The following is a 19,018-nucleotide window of genomic DNA, read 5'->3' on the forward strand; positions in this document are numbered from 1 at the left end:
TGCCAAAAAGTGTATAGTCATCCCCTTTGGCAAAAACAAAGTGCCCACAAATTACCACATAGGTGGTAATCCATTAAGTACAGAAGAAGTAATTAGGGACCTGGGGACCCAAGTTGATAGCAATCTCTCATTTGACAACCATATGGCCAAAGTGGTTAGAAGAACATTTTATATAGCCCACCTAATCATGAAGGGATTCACATCTAGATCAGGGGAGGTCATTGTGCCTCTTTACTCATCCCTCATCAGGCCCATAATTGAGTACAATGCCTCTTTTGGGATGTACCTTACCAGACACCTGCAGCAATGGTAAAGACCCCAAAAGTACTTCACCAAGAGGATCAAAGGGCTCAAACAGATGCGATATGCTGCCCGGTTAAAGAAACTCCAGCTCTACTCAGTGGCATACCGCCTGCTCAGAGGCGATCTGTGCCTGACTTATAAAGCCATGTCCAACCCGGAATTAATGGACATGCTGCACCTCAGAAAATCCAAATCCCATCGAGCTACGCGCTCGAGAGACTTGAACCTCAGCACTGAAATAAATAGGACATGCTGGAGGGACAGATTCATAACCCAGAGGCTCCCTTCACTCTGGAATAAAATCCCAGTCCAGGTTAGGCAGAGTCCCTCATTGACTCTCTTCAAGAAGAATCTTGATGAGTGGATGGGAGATCGTAGGTTTACCCCGGGTATCACTTCTGTGTCACTGTTAGACAGAGGCACAGTATAGTAACCTCGAAAAAGGGTATAGCAAAATTTATTTAAAATGGGTGGCGAAAGCCGAACACACTCTGGCCAGGCTTATAACTGCCCTAGGGCAGATAGCCTAGTATGAACCTATGAACCTATGAAGAGGTGGGATAAAGTTAACTGCAAGTAAAACAGTTTTTTACTGGTACTATTTAATTAGTGCATGATTTTCTTTGCATGGTGTAAAGTTTTTTTCAGCTGTTTTTAAGTGTAATGGGGATACTAGTTGAAATAGGTGCTCATGTGTTTTTCTTTTTGTTTCTTTCTCCCTTCTCTCTTTCTCCTTGTTCAGTTTTAAAAAAAGTAGGTACTGCAATGTAAAAAATAAATAAATAAAATAAAAAAGATCTAGTTAAAATAGCATGAGAAAAGAAAAATTAGTGTGCTTTTTCTCATTCTTCTATAGGAGAATGACTGGAGTAAGGCCATTAGCTTAATCTAGTAAGTTTTTTAGAGAAAGCAAATACATGAAAAATAATATTGAATATTATAAGACTTTTTTTCATAGTAAGCAGTTTTGGGTCTGGTGGGTAAAATATCAATATTTGAAGATGTACATAGTTTTGTGTGCTAATATTAAGTTAATATGTTTTATGGGGTAGTGTGTGTGTGTGTGTGTGTGTGTGTGTGTGTGTGTGTGTGTGTGTGTATGTGTATGTGTATTTTTGTTTGAAGGTTTTTCAATAAAACGTGGCATAGGCTGAAATGGAGATGACAAGAAACAATTGTATAAAAGATTAACCTGCCAGACGGTACATGCATGTAATGCAAAAGCTGAAGCTAGACATTTAACAAAAAAGCTGATGTTCATCGTTTTACACTGCTGCAGTCATTACACCTGGATTATCCTGCCATCAGGCGGTTTCCCAGTTGGCCTGAGTTCCAAAGGAAAGATCCAGAATGGGCCCTCCAGGCTTTGTCCTTTCTGGGAACCAGAAAGAGTCTTGAGTAAAATACTTGTCCTTGCTCCTGTGGTGGTACCTTTTGAATAGCTCTCATGTCCATGAGTGCTGTAATTTGTTTTTGAGCCTCTGCCCATTGATTTGGTGGAAGATTTGGCATTCCTTTTAACCTTGGCAGAGTGTGAAAGTGGAATCTGTAACCTTGAGATAAAATGTTGAGAACCCATTTGTCTTTGGTGATCCAGTGCCAATTGTGATAGAAAAGTGCCAGTTTTCCTCCTAAGGGGGCTGCCAAGAGAGAGCTGTTTGGCAGCTGTAGAGGGAAGTCATTGAGGCTGCTTTTTATATGGTTGGGGCCCGTCTTCCCCTTCTTTCTGGCCTGATGCACCCCATTGTTGAGGCCTGTAAGGACCTTGTGGTTGACCTCTACCTCTTGGACGTCTGTATCTGCCCCTTTGAGGTCTGTCTGTAACTGGAAATTACCAGTTTTTTGTTGGCCAATTTCTGCTGAATCGAGGAGGCTGAACCTGTAAGAAATCCTTCACAGTTTGCATAGATTTTGCCTTATCCTCCATCTTCTTTAATACCTCTTCTGCCTTAACTCCAAATAACACATCCCGCTGCAAAGGTGCATCCAGTAATTTTGCTTTAACATGATCTGGTAAGGTATGTTCTTTTAACCAAGCATGTCTTCTAATGACTGAGCCTGTAACTGCTGCTCTACAGGAAGCCTCTAAAGAATCAAAACCACATTGCAAAGTATGTTTTCCCACTTGTTCAGCTGCATGTAATTAATAAATCCTGCATTTCTTTAAAATTAGAAGGATCTGAATCTGGAAGCATTTTTTGTTTCAACTGAGACATCAAAAATTGCTGATATTTTAGCATGTGAAACTGGCAATTTAAGGCTATCATTGCTAAAGTTGCAGACTTATATACTTTCTTTCCCAGTCTGTCTAATGCTCTGGAATCTCTGTCAGAGGGAACTGGGTTTTTTTGCTGATGAGGCCTTAATCCCTTTGGGTCCCTGAGAAATAGTTTCAGGGTCAGCAACAGGGCTTTTATACAGAAATTTGTGCGAGTCAGGGACTCTGTAATATCTATCAGGTTTAACTGGGGCTGGAGGTAAGGAGTCAGGATTTAAGCTGGATTCAGTATACACATCATCCACAATATCTAACACTGGCGGAATAGCAAGGGGTCTGTGTTGAGGTAATAAAAGGAAGTCTCTGAGCCTTTTCTTGGATTCTGAGTAGTCCTGGCCTTCCCAATGGAAATGCTCCCTCATGGTATGTAAGGTTTCCCTAAAGAAGTAGTCCTCAGGCAGAGAGGCTGATGGAATTGATTCCTCAGCATCAGAATCCTCATAATGGGGTAAAGAATATCCTAGGTCTGAGGATGAATCTGAAGAAATGGACACCTGGTCGATGATTCATAGTCTGCATCCTGTCTGGGCCTTTTATCAGGTGGGGGATGGGACCCCCTGATCAGGGTAATTAAGTCTTCGGCCATTTTGAGCATTTGTTTCTTGGGCATGGAGGCCTGTCCTGGAGAATGCTGAATTTGTTTCTTTGTTTTTAAGGGAGGCTTAGACTTGGCAGAGGGTTTAATGCTTAACTGAATAGGTCTGAAAACATGCTCTGAAGCTGTGGATTGCTCAGCTACTTCAGTTCCCTCTGAAGGGTTAGTTTCGGTAGGATGAAAAACTTGTGCGTCTGAAGGCCCAGCCAGCTCCACGTGGGAGTCGGAGGCAGCTTGTGGTTCTGCAGAAGCTGTCGTCCGGGGCTGCGAAGGCGCCTCGCTGAAAACCGGCGACCAGCCTAGAAGAGGCCTCATCAGTTTTGGGCCTCAGATGCCTGTCCTTGTCTTTGCGCTTTTTATGTATTCCGGTCGTCGGTAGTTCCGACGGCATGGTGTAATTGAATTTTCTGCCAAAATAATGTCGGGCAAAATCAAACAGACGTGGAATAGTACGCTTGTTAAACCTAGCACAAAACCGACAACCAGTGACGTTGTGGTCTGCGCCTAGGCATGGGATACAATAAGAATGGAAATCCTTATGAGGTATTTGCTTCCCACAAGAAATACAGTTATTAACTTTTACTGACATCGGTCTGAGGCAAGAAAAAGTTTCCCCAACGGGGTACTTAGCTTTGTAGAAGACTTCAGTTCTGGATTCGGAATGAAAATCTCAGGAGTTGGCCGACCGGCACTTGCGAACTGCTTTAGCTTCAGGCACCGCGCGGCAAGAAAGACTGAAGAAAATGGCATCGGTTGCATCTTATATACCCCTGTCGCACTGACGTCAGGGAGGAGGCGACAGCAACCAACGCTGGACCAAGACTTTGGAACTCAGGCCGACTGGGGAACCGCCAGATGGCAGGATAACCCAAGTTTAATGACTGCAGCAGTGTTTACACTCAAACATCTGCATTTATGGTAGGTACAAAACTGTACTTTATACATAAAAGATGGGAAAATAATCTCTCAAGTATATGATGCTTTCTGTAATGTCTTTAAACGTTAATGGTCTCACAGATAAATGCAAAAAAGAAAGAGTAGTGAACTATATTAAAAAATAGAGTCAAGTATCTATACTACAGGATACATACTTGGAAAGAACTGATCATGTGAATTTGATAACGAAAGGTTTTCAGAATGGTTATTCAGTGGAATACCTGGGGCAAAGGAAGAGAGGAGTCCTTATATTAACTGAGCTTCAATAGTAATAGAAGAGGATAAAAGGACAGTAATGGTAGATTTGTAGTACTACTGGGCTCCTGGCAAGGGTGGATGATTACATTGGCATGTATTTATATTCCACCAAAAAACTGCTATAATGGAGCTTAATATTCACCTTTCAGCAAAGAACATTACTTATAGGTAGGGACTTGAATTTGATTTGCAGCAGGGGGACAAGAAGGGAAAATATAACGAAGGAGTGTAGATTTTTAAAGAAATTTATGAAAATATTTGGCATGGAAGATGTGAATTCATTAGTAGGAGTTCAGACTGAATTTATACATTATTCCTCAAGATACATAACTGGACTAGGCTAGACAGAAATTTACATTTCACAGGAACCTGTGCAATTAATTGAATGTCTTGATATACACCTAATAGCTATTTCAGATCATGCACCAATAATAACTAAAATAAAAACACAGTGTAATGAAATAAAAAGGAGATATTGGTGCTTTCCCACCTATCTGTTAAAAAGAGAGGAATTTAAGGAATTGGTGGTGGAAATTATTTAGGAGCGGTTAGAGAAGATAGAAATTACTTCTGAAAATATAGCTAGGGAGTGGGCCAAAATTAAAGTCAAGTTTAAAAAATAGGATAGAAATAAAGGAGGGGGGAGCTATAGTTTAGAGGTAACAAGAATTATTTAGAGGGACTGACTAATGTTAAAGTATTGCAGAATAGGGGGAATCTCACAGAAGAAGAGGAGGAGCAACTGCAGAATGCTAGGCAGAAAATAAGTGCTTACCTCGATAATATGCACAAGTTTAGGAAGATTGCTGTTAAGCAACTGTTTTTCGATAATAACAGTAGAGCACAAAAACTTTTAGCACAATGGCTCAGGCAACAGAAAGTAGAAAGGGCTGACACAAAACTTAGGAAGCCCATAACAAAGAATGTAACAAGAGATCCTGTAGAGTATTGGAAATATTTTGGAAATTCTGTGAGAGTCTCTATAAATCAGGGAAATATGAAAATCAAGAAAAGATATAAATGGAAATGTTTATGGAAGAATTAAATATGCCAAGGTTAGAGGTAGATGAGGCTCAATTACTAACAGTTAGGATTGGAAGAGTTAAGATAAAAATTGTGTGTAACCAATCTACAGGAAAACCCCCAGGAATAGATGGTATTCATGTGGAAGTTTGCAAGCTAGGAGGAAAAAAAATAATAAAGATCTGGAAGGTTTTGTTTAACAGTATTTTAAGAAGAGAAGTACCACTGTCCTAGAAGACAAAAAAAAGTACAAAAATTGAGAAAATGGCAGCTAAGGATTTGTGGAATGAGACTAAACAAAATATAATACAAAAACTGAGAGAATGGAAGCTTTGTTATGTGGATATTAATAGTAAGCTACAAGCAGTTAAAATGTTTTTTTAGCCCCATTATTCTTAATACATAGGTCATGCATATTTTTATCAACCAGAGGAGAAGTTTTGGGTAGCAATTAATGAAGAGCTGAAGGACTTTATCTGGGATGGGAAGACGGTAAGAGTCAAGTGGGATAAACTGATTCTTCCAGTAGAACAGGGCAGATTGGGATTACCCAATCTGAAGTGGTATTTCAGAGCTACACAATTAAGACTCCTATACATAGCACAAGCAGAAAACTATAATTCAAACTGGAAAGAGATGATGAAATGCTGGGGAAGCTCAAGAAACAAGGAGAGACTGGGATTTTGGCTGCAGGCCTTTAAGGAGAATAACAATAATCACGCAGATTATTATATCCATAAAGTAGCAGAAAGTATTCTAAGAACTAAACCAACACAGGAATGGATAAAGGAGATTCTGCTGATAGGGATGAGTGCAACTAGGGATACAGACAATAATCAAGAGGGGGCCGGAATTTATTGGAGAAAACTGGCAAAGGAAACAAGGTATTGGGACCAAATAACTAGAGAGGGAAAGATGATAGAATAGGGAGATGCCTAGAATTTATTTGGACCGCAGGTTAGAGATTACTTTCATTATCAGGGACTGATATCAGAGTATAGGCAAAGAGAAAGAAATAGGGGGGTCCTAAATGAAAGACCAGCACTGGTAGAATTTTTAGTAGAATGTAGAACAGAAGCTGCCATTAAAAAAGGAATAATTAGTAGAGCATATAAAATATTGCATGATAACTAAATCAATCAGAGGAGATTAGAAAGGATTGGGAAAAGATTGGATAAACAATTCACAGAGAAACAATGGGAGGATATATGTATGTCTCCCAAATATGCAACAAAATCTAGAACATTTAGGATTTTTACCTGTAAATGTTTAATATAGATATTTGTATACCCCAAGTAGACTCCAGGGAATTTTTCCTCAGGCAGACAGTACATGTTGGAGGTGTGAAGGGGAAGAAAGAGGTAATTGGGAACGTATTTTCTGGGAGTCCAGTGAGTTGGCAGACTTCAAGGATTCCCTGTGGGATGCACTGTAGGAGATGCTTTGTGGGAAGATTGGTCTGATGAGGGAGATGATTTTTCTGAGGTATGGTACAGAATCGGAATTGCCTCGACATGGTAAGTCTTTGCTATGTCTAATTAATGGTGGCTGCCAAAAAACAATTACTAGAAAATGGAAATAAAAATCTAAACCAAGTCTACTGGAAGTAGTGAATATGGTAACAGAAATAAAACATCTGGAAGCGAGATCCTTAGAAAAGGATAGGAGCAAACTTCATAGGAAAAAATGGGAATTGTGGGAACATAAAATGGAGTAATGAGGTCTAAGGCGGTAGGACTTAAATAAGCTATGTAATACTTGAGTGAGAAAGATTGGGTAGATTATAAGTGATGTATAATGTTTGCAACTGGGAGTGTGTCAGTATAGTTTGTGATCTAAACCGTTTGCAACTAGGATTGCGTTGGTGCAGTTTGTTTTCATTTATATATGTATGTTATATTTATATATGTATGTTAGTAATTGTTCTGGAGCTTTTTTCCCCAGGCCTCTGCTGAAAACTGTTACCTCTGTCGAGTTAGACCTTGCCGGTAAACAAATGTAAAATAAAATAAATAAATAATAAATATAAATGTATGTTTGCCTGTGTAGCAAGTGATAGTTTAATAAATCTGTTTCTTATTTTAAAAAAAGCAGTAACTGAATAATTTATATTGCTTAGGCTATATGATATATATAGCAATATATGTGAAGTATAATGCTTGTTATATTAATATCGTTTGATTACTTTCATATGAATGTAAATTTGACTATGTCCCAAATGATAATTCAATAAAGGGGTTGGAAAAAAAATATTAGCCCATCACTCACCAGCTTTACCTGCATCAGGAGTTGCTACTGTTAGCTGCTTCTTCCCTTGCTGTGCAACTCCAACTGAACTTTTATACCGGTTTCCTACAGAGGGCTCCAGAGCATTATCATTTGGCAAGCCATCAGATGCCTCACATTCTGTTTCTCCTTAGTTTGGGAACTATTGTTCTGTCATGCTGTGACATTACACGTTTTAAATTTTCTACACTAAATCCTTCTCTTTACAAGTAATCTGTAACTTCAGTTTCTGTTTCTTTAACTTCTCCATTACTAATCCTCATTTCTACTTTCCCTTTGTTTTCTTATTTTTTTTGCAGTATGAAATTTTCCTTATCTGGGTGCCTTTTCCTGTATTTCTCTTCAAATATCTTTGGTGCTACTTTTTTGTATTGATTAGTTTGGCTTTTTCCTTTTCATACATATTGTACCATATCAGAGCTCTTTTTTTTTCCCCATATCCATGTTTCTTTTTCACATCTTTCAAAGCTCTCTGGGTTTTGTTCTCTGTTTTCACACTTCCTCTTTCTTGTCCCGGTGGCCAAAAGTTTCTTTGACTATGCAATGGTTGTTACAAATCTATTGTATCAATAAACACAAATTTACAATTGAAGCTTTTGACATGTTTTATTGTGCAAGTGTTTTTCTTTCCTCAAAATTTTCTCGTAATCTTGCTGAATATCCTGGGTCTAAGATTCTGGGCTTCTTGCATAGCATTAACTATACATAATGACCTTCTTATCCTTAGAACTCCACTCTGTCATTTTTATGGCTCTTTTTTTGGCCTGCCAGTTTTTGTTTTTTTTTGTGGACTATAACTTCCTTCGACAACAGTGGCGCTGTCCTCCCCCTGAACCTAGCCTAACCCCATTGTAGAATTGTTTCTGTGCCTTGAGGATTCCACACTGCCTTTTTTTCCAATCCTGGTACGAGTGTGCACACCAGGACTGGGCACTTTTTTATTGTAGGACTTTTCCACCCAGCTGTGTTTTTTTTATTTTTTAACCTGCCTCTCTCTGTGATAATTCTGTATAAGATGCAGTCTATGTATCAGTGTTGTCTAGGTACGATTTTGTGAAAACAGCATCCACCAAGTAAAGGTACTCGCCAAGATCTGAGGATGAATCCAGTTATAACAATACCACTCTCCTTTAGTTGCTGATTTCATTATCTCTCCATTCAGACCCCTTTCTGTTGCTGTGAGGGGCAGGTAGTTTTGTTATGACACCTAACACTTACCTCTTCACACAAATTCTGTGTTGTACAGCTTCTGCTGTAGGGCATTCTGAGGGAAGGATTGAGATCAGTGAGTAGCTGTCCACTAACATCTTGGGGTTGAGGTTAGCACTACCTGGCAGCTTGTTGTAGGGGTGGAGGACTTGTAGAAGGCAGCCAGTGATTGGAAAAGGGGTTAACAAATAGGCAGGTCAACATGTTGGATGAGAAAAAATCTGCATTGTGCTAGCCAACAGCTGACCTTTAGTTTTCACCAAACATTTCTTTATACTGGTTATACAAATCCACCAATCATCCCCAGAAGGGGTTGGCTTGTGTAGACCCTGCATTTCATTGTTTTATTGGTCAGCTATTCAGGGTAAGTTAATTTTTGAACCCATAACATGGGAGCTGCTAGAAATCCAGCTGCTGCATTGTCAATCAAGGATATTTATGCTGTTACAGAGTATAGTTATTTATTTATTTATTTTTTTGCGTGTAGTTGATGTTTTGGATATCATTTCCTTTAGAAATAAAAACTGAATTGAACACATTTGTTTTCCCTTATGTGTTGCAGTATAACTAAAGCATTCTTCTTGTAGTCTGTGAATAATTAGTGTTTTGTTTTCATTTTACTTTGTGGCAGTGATGATGACAATGATAATGTTGGTGATGATAATAACGATTATGTGCAAACGTGATTTGAATTGTTATCTTTGATTTCTAAGCACGGAATTCTGGCATTATGGAAACTAGATCACCGTGGTCGAATGCAGGGAAATCCACACATGAAACAGGAATATCGAAAATGCATTTCTCACTGTGTTTTCCAACCTCCACCACCTGGAGAGTAAGTATAATGAATGTATGTGTTGATGATTTGCTTAAGACTATTGCAGTACAAGTGTTACAGAAAAGAAAGGCTATTTAAGAGGTGGACCCTGAGAATACAGAAAATTAATTAGTGTATTCAGGCCAAGCTTTTTTACTCTATGTTCTGTCAGTCATTCTGATCAAGTAGAAATGAGAGTAAACAATGGAGTAGCCAGATTTGTTTGAATAACCCCATGCAAATTACAATGTAACCTTCTTGCCGTAAACCTGAGTTTATTATATTTTATATATAGTTTAGTAAGCAGATGGCCTAGATCTGTTCATGTTTTTATGTAGAGCCTTTACCTTTGCTTAAAAGGTATATATATTGTACTTTATAGATGCTAACTAGGAGGCAGGTCATTGTGCAGCTACCAACTATGCATTGATGACCATTTTGTTGCACACTAACTGCTGCACAGGATATTAATCTTACTCCAGGGTGCTGTGACATCAAAATTTATTAGTAAAGGGGATGCAAAGTGGTGAAGCTCCTTGCACTGATTACTCTGGCCTGACAGAAAATGCAAGTTTGAATTCCTTGCTCAACAAATTCTTTAACTGAACATGGAATTTTATCAGTAAGTTGATGAAAAGATGTCTTAGACCTAGTATGACATTATACCTTATAAGTAAGTTATCCACTTTTGTAAGATGAAATCTCCCATTTGACACCTTGGAGAGATTGTAAGACCCTCCTGTCATGACTGAGAAGCAAGTAATCAGTTTATTGCCCAGCTAGCTTTACTCCCACGTGTTTTGGTGCCTGGCAGTTAAAGACAAACGTGTTCTGAATTTTTACATCACATTGGTACGTATACATTTTACAGCATTACCATATGTATGCAAGAAAGTTGATGAGTTTTCCACAGAAGAAATCTGTGACTCCCGATTCCCTGAACATATTTGGTGAATGTTTTTTTGATATGTGGCTCTTTTTGCAGACCATTTAAGTAGCGGAAGTTAATTAGGTTTACAGCATCTTTTCCCCCAACATACACACACATATGTAGTTTGCACCCATGTACATAAATAGGTATATATACATTAGTAGGTATTTTGTATGTGTATGCAAACATATATGTATTATATATATTAATATTAAATTATAATTTAAATTATTATATGTTTATAAACATGTCTTTTTTTTTAGCCAAATTTCACTGTGCCCATTCCTCTTTACCCTGCCCATATTAATGGGCTACAGTTGTGATACTGAAGGCATTAATATGCAATGCTACTTGGTTGATTGTACATTGTCTAAAAGACTTTCAGTGATCCTTGAGGTTGTACTTTTCTATATATTTAGTTCTTACCCCGCAGGCCCTTCAAGTTTCTACGATGGGCTGTGACTGCCATACTCTCAGACAGTATAGCAGTAATGTGGAATGTAAGCAGATAAGAGAAGACTAACTCCTCTTTGATCCTGCAGATTGATTACTGATTGTATAAACGATAGTTACAGAAAAAAACAGTAAAGCTACATCAGGATTAAACTCGGTGTTAAACTAAGTCTTACAGGAAGGTGCATTAAGGGTGCTCTCCTGCCATTGTCTACTTTAAGGATGTAGTTTGGGTTGTTTTTTTTTTTTTTTTTTTTTTTTTTGTCCTGAGATATGTTTTTGATTGATGATCACTCTGGCTGTCTACTGTTCACAAGAATAATGCTTTATGACAGAGTTTACGGGCAATCGTGTAGCCAATGCAATGTGACACACTCCCCATTTGATCTCTCTGTATGTATTTCTGTAGGCATGCTAAGCATAACCTGATAGTTGCCATAAACACTGAAGGTGGTGGCACACAGTGCAACTTTATATTATTCACTTATAGCCAGCCAGCATCAGGATAGACCACAGCATAAGGTACTTTAGCTATCATAGGGAATGGACTTCCAGGCGATGTATATTGGAGCTGTCGTTGTCTGACCTAAGTAAATTTAAAGATGATGGTTTACTGCACAGATGACATTTTTTAAGATCTGTTGTTGTAGGATGCTACTGGTTTACTTTTCAAGGTACTTCATTTTCATTTAAGAATCAAGATGGTCCCTATTGTATTTAGTGTCTTCCTGGTATATAATGCATTATGATTGTAACATAAAAGGTACACTATTTCCCATCATTGCTATTCAGTTAATGTGATGTCAGAGCTGTTTCATATACCTTTTAAACAATGTTTTTATTTAATTATAGTGACAAAAATGTTGTTTTCCTGTCTAATCTGAATGGAAAAATTAATTTCACATGAAACGTTTAAGATGTTATATTCTAATTAGGCTACATTTTTATAACTGCATAAAAAGTTGTAAATATTTTGTTTTATTCATTTTGACCTTATAAAAGATGATCCATTTTGTTTAGTCGTTCTGAAATTCAGAATCTGTAAGGAACCAAAATACAAGCCATCCATTATCTTCTCTTCACTCTCCTCTTGATGCAGGTGGTTGTACCATCTTGAGCTTGATGTTTGAGATGTAATGCAGCATGTCTTTGCAAGTATGAAATGTGACAATTTGCCTCTTAATGCATCTTAAGTCATTACAGCTGAGTGACGCCTCCAGGTGTTTCTGAAGTTCCCTCCTACTGCGCCTCTAGGCGTCAAATATTACTTGTTCATATTTTAATTAATAATTCCAAAACCATGCTACATATAAGGCATCAGAATATTTTATCTTGAAGCATACATGATGGCAAACACAATTGTATTGATATTTGACCTCTGTCAATGAGTATTTGTTAGAAATGTAAGGTGATAACTTCATTTTTTAAAGGATCAAGCTACACCCACTGGGAGTTAAAGGTACACACTTAAAAGAGCTGTTCTGGAGGGAATGAGTTGGATAGCATGAAGCACAATTTAGCCACACACCAAACAACACTGTTCAATCTCACCCTCCATACAGGTTTTTGTACAAAGCAAATGGAGAGCAGCTACAGTAATTCACCACGTAAGGGAGGACCTTTCCACAGACCCAGGCATTACAGACTTGTAAGTCTGACCAGCCTCATATGCAAAGCCATGGAAAGACTTATCCTGGAATTAATCAATCAGGATATAAGGAACCTCCAAAACTAGACCAGTCTCAATTTGTATTCGTCAAGGGCAGGACATGCATGCACCACCTGGTGAATTTTTTTTGAAAAAGTCATCAAAGCAATGGATGAAGTTAAAACTGTACACACCACAAACTTCAACCTGGTCAAAGCTTTTGGTGTACTTCCCCACTCAGGCATAGTAGAAAAGCTAAATAAACTGGGAATAAATCCATATGTTAAACATTGGATTGCCAACTGGCTCACAGATAGGATGCAGATAATCAAAATACGGAAAGTTGACTCCACAAAGAGTCTTTTCATCAGTGGAGTCCCCCAGGGTTCTGTGCTGGAAGCTCTCATTAGTATCTACTTTTCTGAAGTAAATGCCAATTCCAAAAGCCTCTGGCTGACTAAGTTTGCAGATGACTGTAAGCATGCAGAAGTCACTGAATTTCTGAATGACTTTGCCATCCTGCAAGAAGATTTGTCTCAAATAAATTGGTGCGAAAATCATGATCTGAAACTAAATGCCAAAAAATTCATTATTGTATCCTTTAGGGAAGTCCTCTATTTCAGGGGACCTACCACACTGTCAACGGTCTCTGAAGAGTTAATCCAGTGGTTCAGAATTTGGGAACTTACATAAACAGTGGCCTAGCTTTTGACCAATATGTGTCTATTGTAAGAAAGCCTGTCTATATTGCACAGCTTATAAACAAAGGGTAGGGATGTCATTGTCCCCCCTTTACTCAGTCTTCATTAGGCCAGTCATTGAATATAATGCCCCCTTTGGCATGTGTCTGTCCAGACGTATGAAATAGGGTTACCACCTGTCCCACTTGCGAACTCTTTGGGCAGTTGTGTCCTGCAAAAAAATTGAAAAAATGGCAAATGTCCTGAGATTTTAGGACAAAAATGTCTCCTATATTTTCTTTAATAGTTGCATAAAACAGTTATTTTCTATCTGAAACACCTAAATGTTATAAGAAACCAAATAAGCAACTAAATGCTACAAGAATAAGCTTTTTTCTAGCAAAAAAGTGAAATTCTGTCCTTTGTACTGGCCATGGGTATGTTTTGCCCTACAAAATCTGACGTTTCTGCAAAAAATGTCCCACTTTGAGCATTTGAAAAGCTGGCAGCCCTAGTATGAAACAACTGGAAGGCCCACAATAATACCTTATTAAAAGAATACAACACCTGTTGCCAGATATGGCTCTGTTTGTCCTGCTTACCTGGCTAGCTTTACTGAATTTACTTTTCTCCAACTCTTACAGCCACTTTGCTCCCCAGTCTTTTTGTACCTTATTGCTCCTCCTCATACTGCACTTATTTCCTAAACTTACCTTTTCCTCCTCCTCTCATAGCCCACCACTAACTACAGTTCTTCTGTCCATTTATTTGCCTTCTCATTTCCATAACTTCTCCTTTCATATTTCTCGTGTTGTTTTTAAAGCTAAATTCTACTTATCTGTCTGTAAATTATTGCTAAACTCAAAAAATACCGTTTGAGCTTTTCTCTGCAGCTATCACTCTGTAAATACATTAATTGTTACTGTATGTTATTTCTCTATTCAGTAATTAGACAATTTTTATTAATGTCTCTTTTTTTTCTTTTAAAATGTTATGTTCTTACAAGAAATATTTAAAATATGTAAAATTATGTAAATTAGCTAATGTATAGATGTTTTTAGCCTGCAATTATAAATGTACATCATGTGCAACTTAAATGTGGAGCTCCCTGGACCTCCCCTGAAAATGGATTGTGCTCAGTCGGATTTCTCCTGGTCAACAAAGACAAATAAATAAATAAATACAAGGTCTAAACATGTCCAACATAGATCAACTCAAAGCCTTGTCACTATACTCCATATCCTACAGACTGCTATCTATTTCCTATCTTCTAGTCATTGGGCCTTGTGCCCTTTGCTTTCCTTGCTACCTAACTGTTAAGTACTTATCGCTGTTGGTATTCCATTATTTCTTGTTATTGTATACCTTTCTGGGTATTGATATTACCGTTGTTGGTATTTCCTCTTTATTTTATATATATATTTATTTTGATGTGGTGATTGTTCCTCTGGTGGTGTTTCTCTAAATATATCAGATAATCCAAAGGCTTCAAAAAGTGCTCTTCATGTGGGCACAAAATTCCTTACTCAGGCACTCACTTTCAGTGTGTTTACTTCGTCAGAGCAGGTCATCTTATCACTAGTGAGATTTGTGCAGGTTTTAACCATAGGGCTCTAGCAGAGTGCAAAAACAAACTAATTTTGAAAGGATTGCTTCTCTCCACTTCTTCCTGTTCATCTGGAACTTCCTTCTCATCCAAGAATGTTTGCAGTCTATGAAGGGCGATGTGGCTGACAAAACTAAGGATTCAAGGAAGCATTTCTCCAATCGTTGTCCTCTTCTTTTGGGCTTGGCTGTCTCAAGAAAATCATAAGATGAGATCTGACTGCTCAGTCGGGTTCAACCCCTACCAATATTGCAACCATCAGATTTAACTGTTCATTTAGATCCAGCTAGAGCCAAATCAAAGTCTCCACATTCAAGGTCTAAATTTTCTCCACAGCCTATTACTTCAAGGATGCACATATGTTTCTTGGCAGGAAGAATCTCAAAGGATATCCTGACCACCCTCAATCTCTTCATCCCTCATGTCATGTAGGAGCGCAGCAGAAGCAGGTGTGGACAGGATGATGAGAAAGTTTTTCAGAACCTAAATTCAGTTGGGAGTTACCCTGACAATGTCTCCCATTGAACCTGTGAACCTATTTCCAGTTCATTCTCAGGTTTTGACTCCTACTTCAATCCGTCCCCTGGTTTTGGAGCCTACAGACCCGAAAATTCTGAGCTTGTCTGTGTCTGATCTGGCCTTCGACTCCAACACTACTTCTAATCCAGACGGCCCTGACTTCATCGGAGATGAAAGGATCTTGGAGCAATACTGTTGGTGCTGGATCCACGGGTTTGGGTTTGACATTGAGCCATCCTTTCTTCTTGGAGTCTTGGCACTTGACAGCTTTGCTCTAACCTCTGCGTCAAGGCAGGATCTCGGGGAAATTGAGTTCTGTTCTGCACAGGTTGCTTCAGCTCTTGCCAGGTCATGGATTGGTTCCCCATGGCCTCTGCCTTTGAGGTAGTGGAAAGAGCATTTTCCACCTCTGAACAAGACTTCCTCCACCCCCCCCCCAGCTGTCTACTGTGAATCCTGAGTCTTTTCATCCTGTCCCATTGGGACAGTCAGTCTAGTGAAGCCTGGAGACTGTCCTTATTCAGGACTCTGCTGGCACTTCTGGATCCTTCCCAGAACCCCCCACTGGAGAGATTCCTTGAAAGTGTACATGTAAAAGGAGGCATTTAAACTCCTCACAGGAGTCTTTAAGTGAAGACACTGACTTTAATGAAGGGATAACCCTGTTAGAATGTCTCTTTCTGTGAAATCCTCAAACTTTTTTGACAGGTTTTTGATTTTCTTAAGAGGTGAAGTCTTCACATCAGTATCCTAGAAATGAGAGCAGTCCTATTGGCATTTCAGACATTTCAAGACGTTCTTCCTCTAGAGATGGTTGCTATTAAGTCAAAAAACATGTCGGTGGTTTGGCATATCAACAAACAGTGGGCAATCCAGTCCTCCCCCCTATGTTGACAGGAAATGAGAGTGTGGCAAGGGGTGATTTCTGACTACTGCTTTCTATTGGCAATGCAAATTGTGGGGAAGACCAAAGTGCTGGCAGACCAACTGAGCAGGTCCAGTTTACTTCCTTATGAGTGGTCTCTTACTTAGTTGTAGAAATGATTTTTCGCCAGTGGGGCCATCTGTGCTGCAGTCTCTTTTGTTTCTCCCCTCAGTTCCAAGTGCAGCAGGTACTTTGCCCTGATCCTTCCAGAGGGGGGAGTCACAAAGAGATTCTCTGATTCACAATTGAACCCCTGGTCTCCTGTATGCCTTTCCTCCACCCATGTCCGAAAGCATTTCATTGGAAGAGCAAGTTAATCCTCATTGCACCACTCTAGTCTCGACAAATGTGGTTTCCCTTCCTGTGACCTCACCTAGTTCTCATCCTTCCTGGGTGTTGCATCCTTCTCAGGATCTTCTGTCTCATCCATCTGGGATACCTCTCCCAGATATTTAAACCTTCAAATTGACCACATGGCTTCTCCACTTCCAGTGATGGCTAGACACTCCAGGCTTTCATCTCCAGTTCATCACATCCTTGCATCATCCCAGAAGGTTTCTACCAGAAAGATGTATAAGAGTAAATGGAAAAGGTTTGCTATTTGGTTCCTCCAGAGACAACTAGACCCCATTTCGGCACTTGTCCCAGCTGTTCTTGACTTTCTTGCTTCTATTTTCAATAATAGAGCTAGTTACTTGACAGTTGAGGTCCAGCTTGCTGCCATTTCTAATTTTCACTTGGTCAAAAAACATTCTTTTTGGCCTCTCTGAGATTAAGCAAGGTCTTTCTAAAAGGTACCCTATGATGTCTGTTTTCATTTTCTTAACTTGTAGGTTTGATTCCGATCCCTCGGAACTGACTCAGCCACTTTTACAGCTCATGGAAACAAAAAATATTCGAGCTCAGTCCTTACCCACAATGTACAGATCTCATTTGCCGCCTTGTGATTCAGAAGTGGTTATCAGTCTCTCGAGCCAGATAAGTGAAATATTATTTGTTGCTATTTTCTTGCTTATCCCTGTATCCTTAGCCTTTTCCTTCTTACAATGGTATTCTAGATACTATCGCTAGTATCTCCTCTCCCTTTTTCATCTACTTGTGTAGTCCAGACTATCATCAACTCCTTCCTACTCCTTTTGCTGCTATAATTTAAAAAAAAAAAAAAAAAGTTTTTTCTGTTTACTATTCTCTTCTTAATCTTTTTCTGTGCGAATCTTTCTGTTGCCATCTCCTTTCGGTAATTGTGTGTGCGCATGTATGTACACTGTGTGTGCATGTGTGTGTTTGTCAGAAGAGCTTGCTTAAAAAATGGCAGATAAATTTATTTATTTATTTATTTATTTATTTATTGCAGTTGGTTTACCAGGATAGTCCATTGGGCCACGAAGAACCCGTTTTCAATGGAGTCCTGGGGAGAAAAGCTCCAAAAAAGAATAAATGTACATTAACATTTGACAATAATTTCTAAAGAAAAGGCTTCTGGATTCTCACTCGCACTGTGTTTGGGCCCTCTTCATCTGCAAGAGGATTGGTTTATTTGTTACTCCTTCAGCCACAGAGCATTGGTTGAGAAGAAAAATAAATTGATTATTAAAGCTCTTCCCCCCTCATTCAGGGAGGCTATATCTGGAGCTTTGCACTGGTCAAGTCAAAACAAAAAAGTAAATCTTTTTACCCCAGTCCAGCTTCCTTCTCCTTGATAACCCCAGAGAAGGCCAACAACACAACTTCTTCAGTGCCAATCTCTCCCTTGGTACTGAGTGCTAAGATAGTGAAACTCTCAGTTCTGACCATTTCTTTGGAATCTAAAACTAAATTGACCTCACTTTTTGACCCGACTGCTTCATTGGAACCGATCACATTGTCACTGGTTAGCCAAGAACCAGTTTCCTTTTCAATGCAGACTTCCTTGGAACCGACACTGCCAGGTAAAGAGTTCCTCTGTGTTCCAAGGACTTATTATTCCTCTACTATTGATCATTTTTCTGACAGGTTGCCATCCCCCGTTTTGGAAAGGCCTTGGTCTCCATATGTTGTCTCACCACATTCTTCCAAGAGCCTTGCAGAAGATGACATGAAGAGATGGGTACATATGATTCTTTCAGCTCAAGGTGTGACAGGGGACCCCCTCATTTCTTACCCCCATGGGTCAGGGACCACTTCTTTCAACTTATTCTCCCTTTCTTTCTTCTCTAACTTCTCTGGAGGTTTTAGAGTCCTTGGTTCTGCACCTCCCAGTCCCGACACTGCCATTTCCAAAGATACCCTTGTCTTCGTCGTTGATTTTTGCTCTGAGTTTTTCCGTTCAGTCAGAGCTGGAGAGCTCTTGGGGCCATAGCTTGTCTATTAGCTTTGAGGGGTTAGGGTCAGCTGAAGTTTTTTCAGAGCCTTCCCTGCACGTCAGTGCTTTGGCATGGTTAAGTTCAGCCCTGGCTTCAGCCTTGGGGAAGCTCTCATTGGTGTAGGAGGGGACTTTGGTTCCGGGGTCCCTCCTATCTACCGGTGGTTCTGCCTTTGAGCCTTGGAGAGGGCCATGGCTACATCTGTCAGT

The 19,018-nt window shown here is 39.3% G+C and overlaps 1 protein-coding gene across 1 annotated transcript in view; it reads left to right on the forward strand.

Moving 5' to 3' along the window:
* The window catches only part of IFT140 (intraflagellar transport 140), a 3,212,973-nt gene that overhangs the window by 177,623 nt on the left and 3,016,332 nt on the right, over positions 1–19,018 (forward strand). The window contains exon 4 of the mRNA XM_044089294.1: positions 9,602–9,723. Within this exon, the coding sequence (XP_043945229.1) occupies positions 9,602–9,723 (122 nt within the window). The remainder of the gene's footprint in view (positions 1–9,601; positions 9,724–19,018) is intronic.

Source organism: Protopterus annectens, chromosome 12.part0 (assembly GCF_019279795.1).
Source record: "Protopterus annectens isolate FY-2018-M chromosome 12.part0, PAN1.0, whole genome shotgun sequence".
Lineage (NCBI taxonomy): Eukaryota > Metazoa > Chordata > Ceratodontiformes > Protopteridae > Protopterus > Protopterus annectens.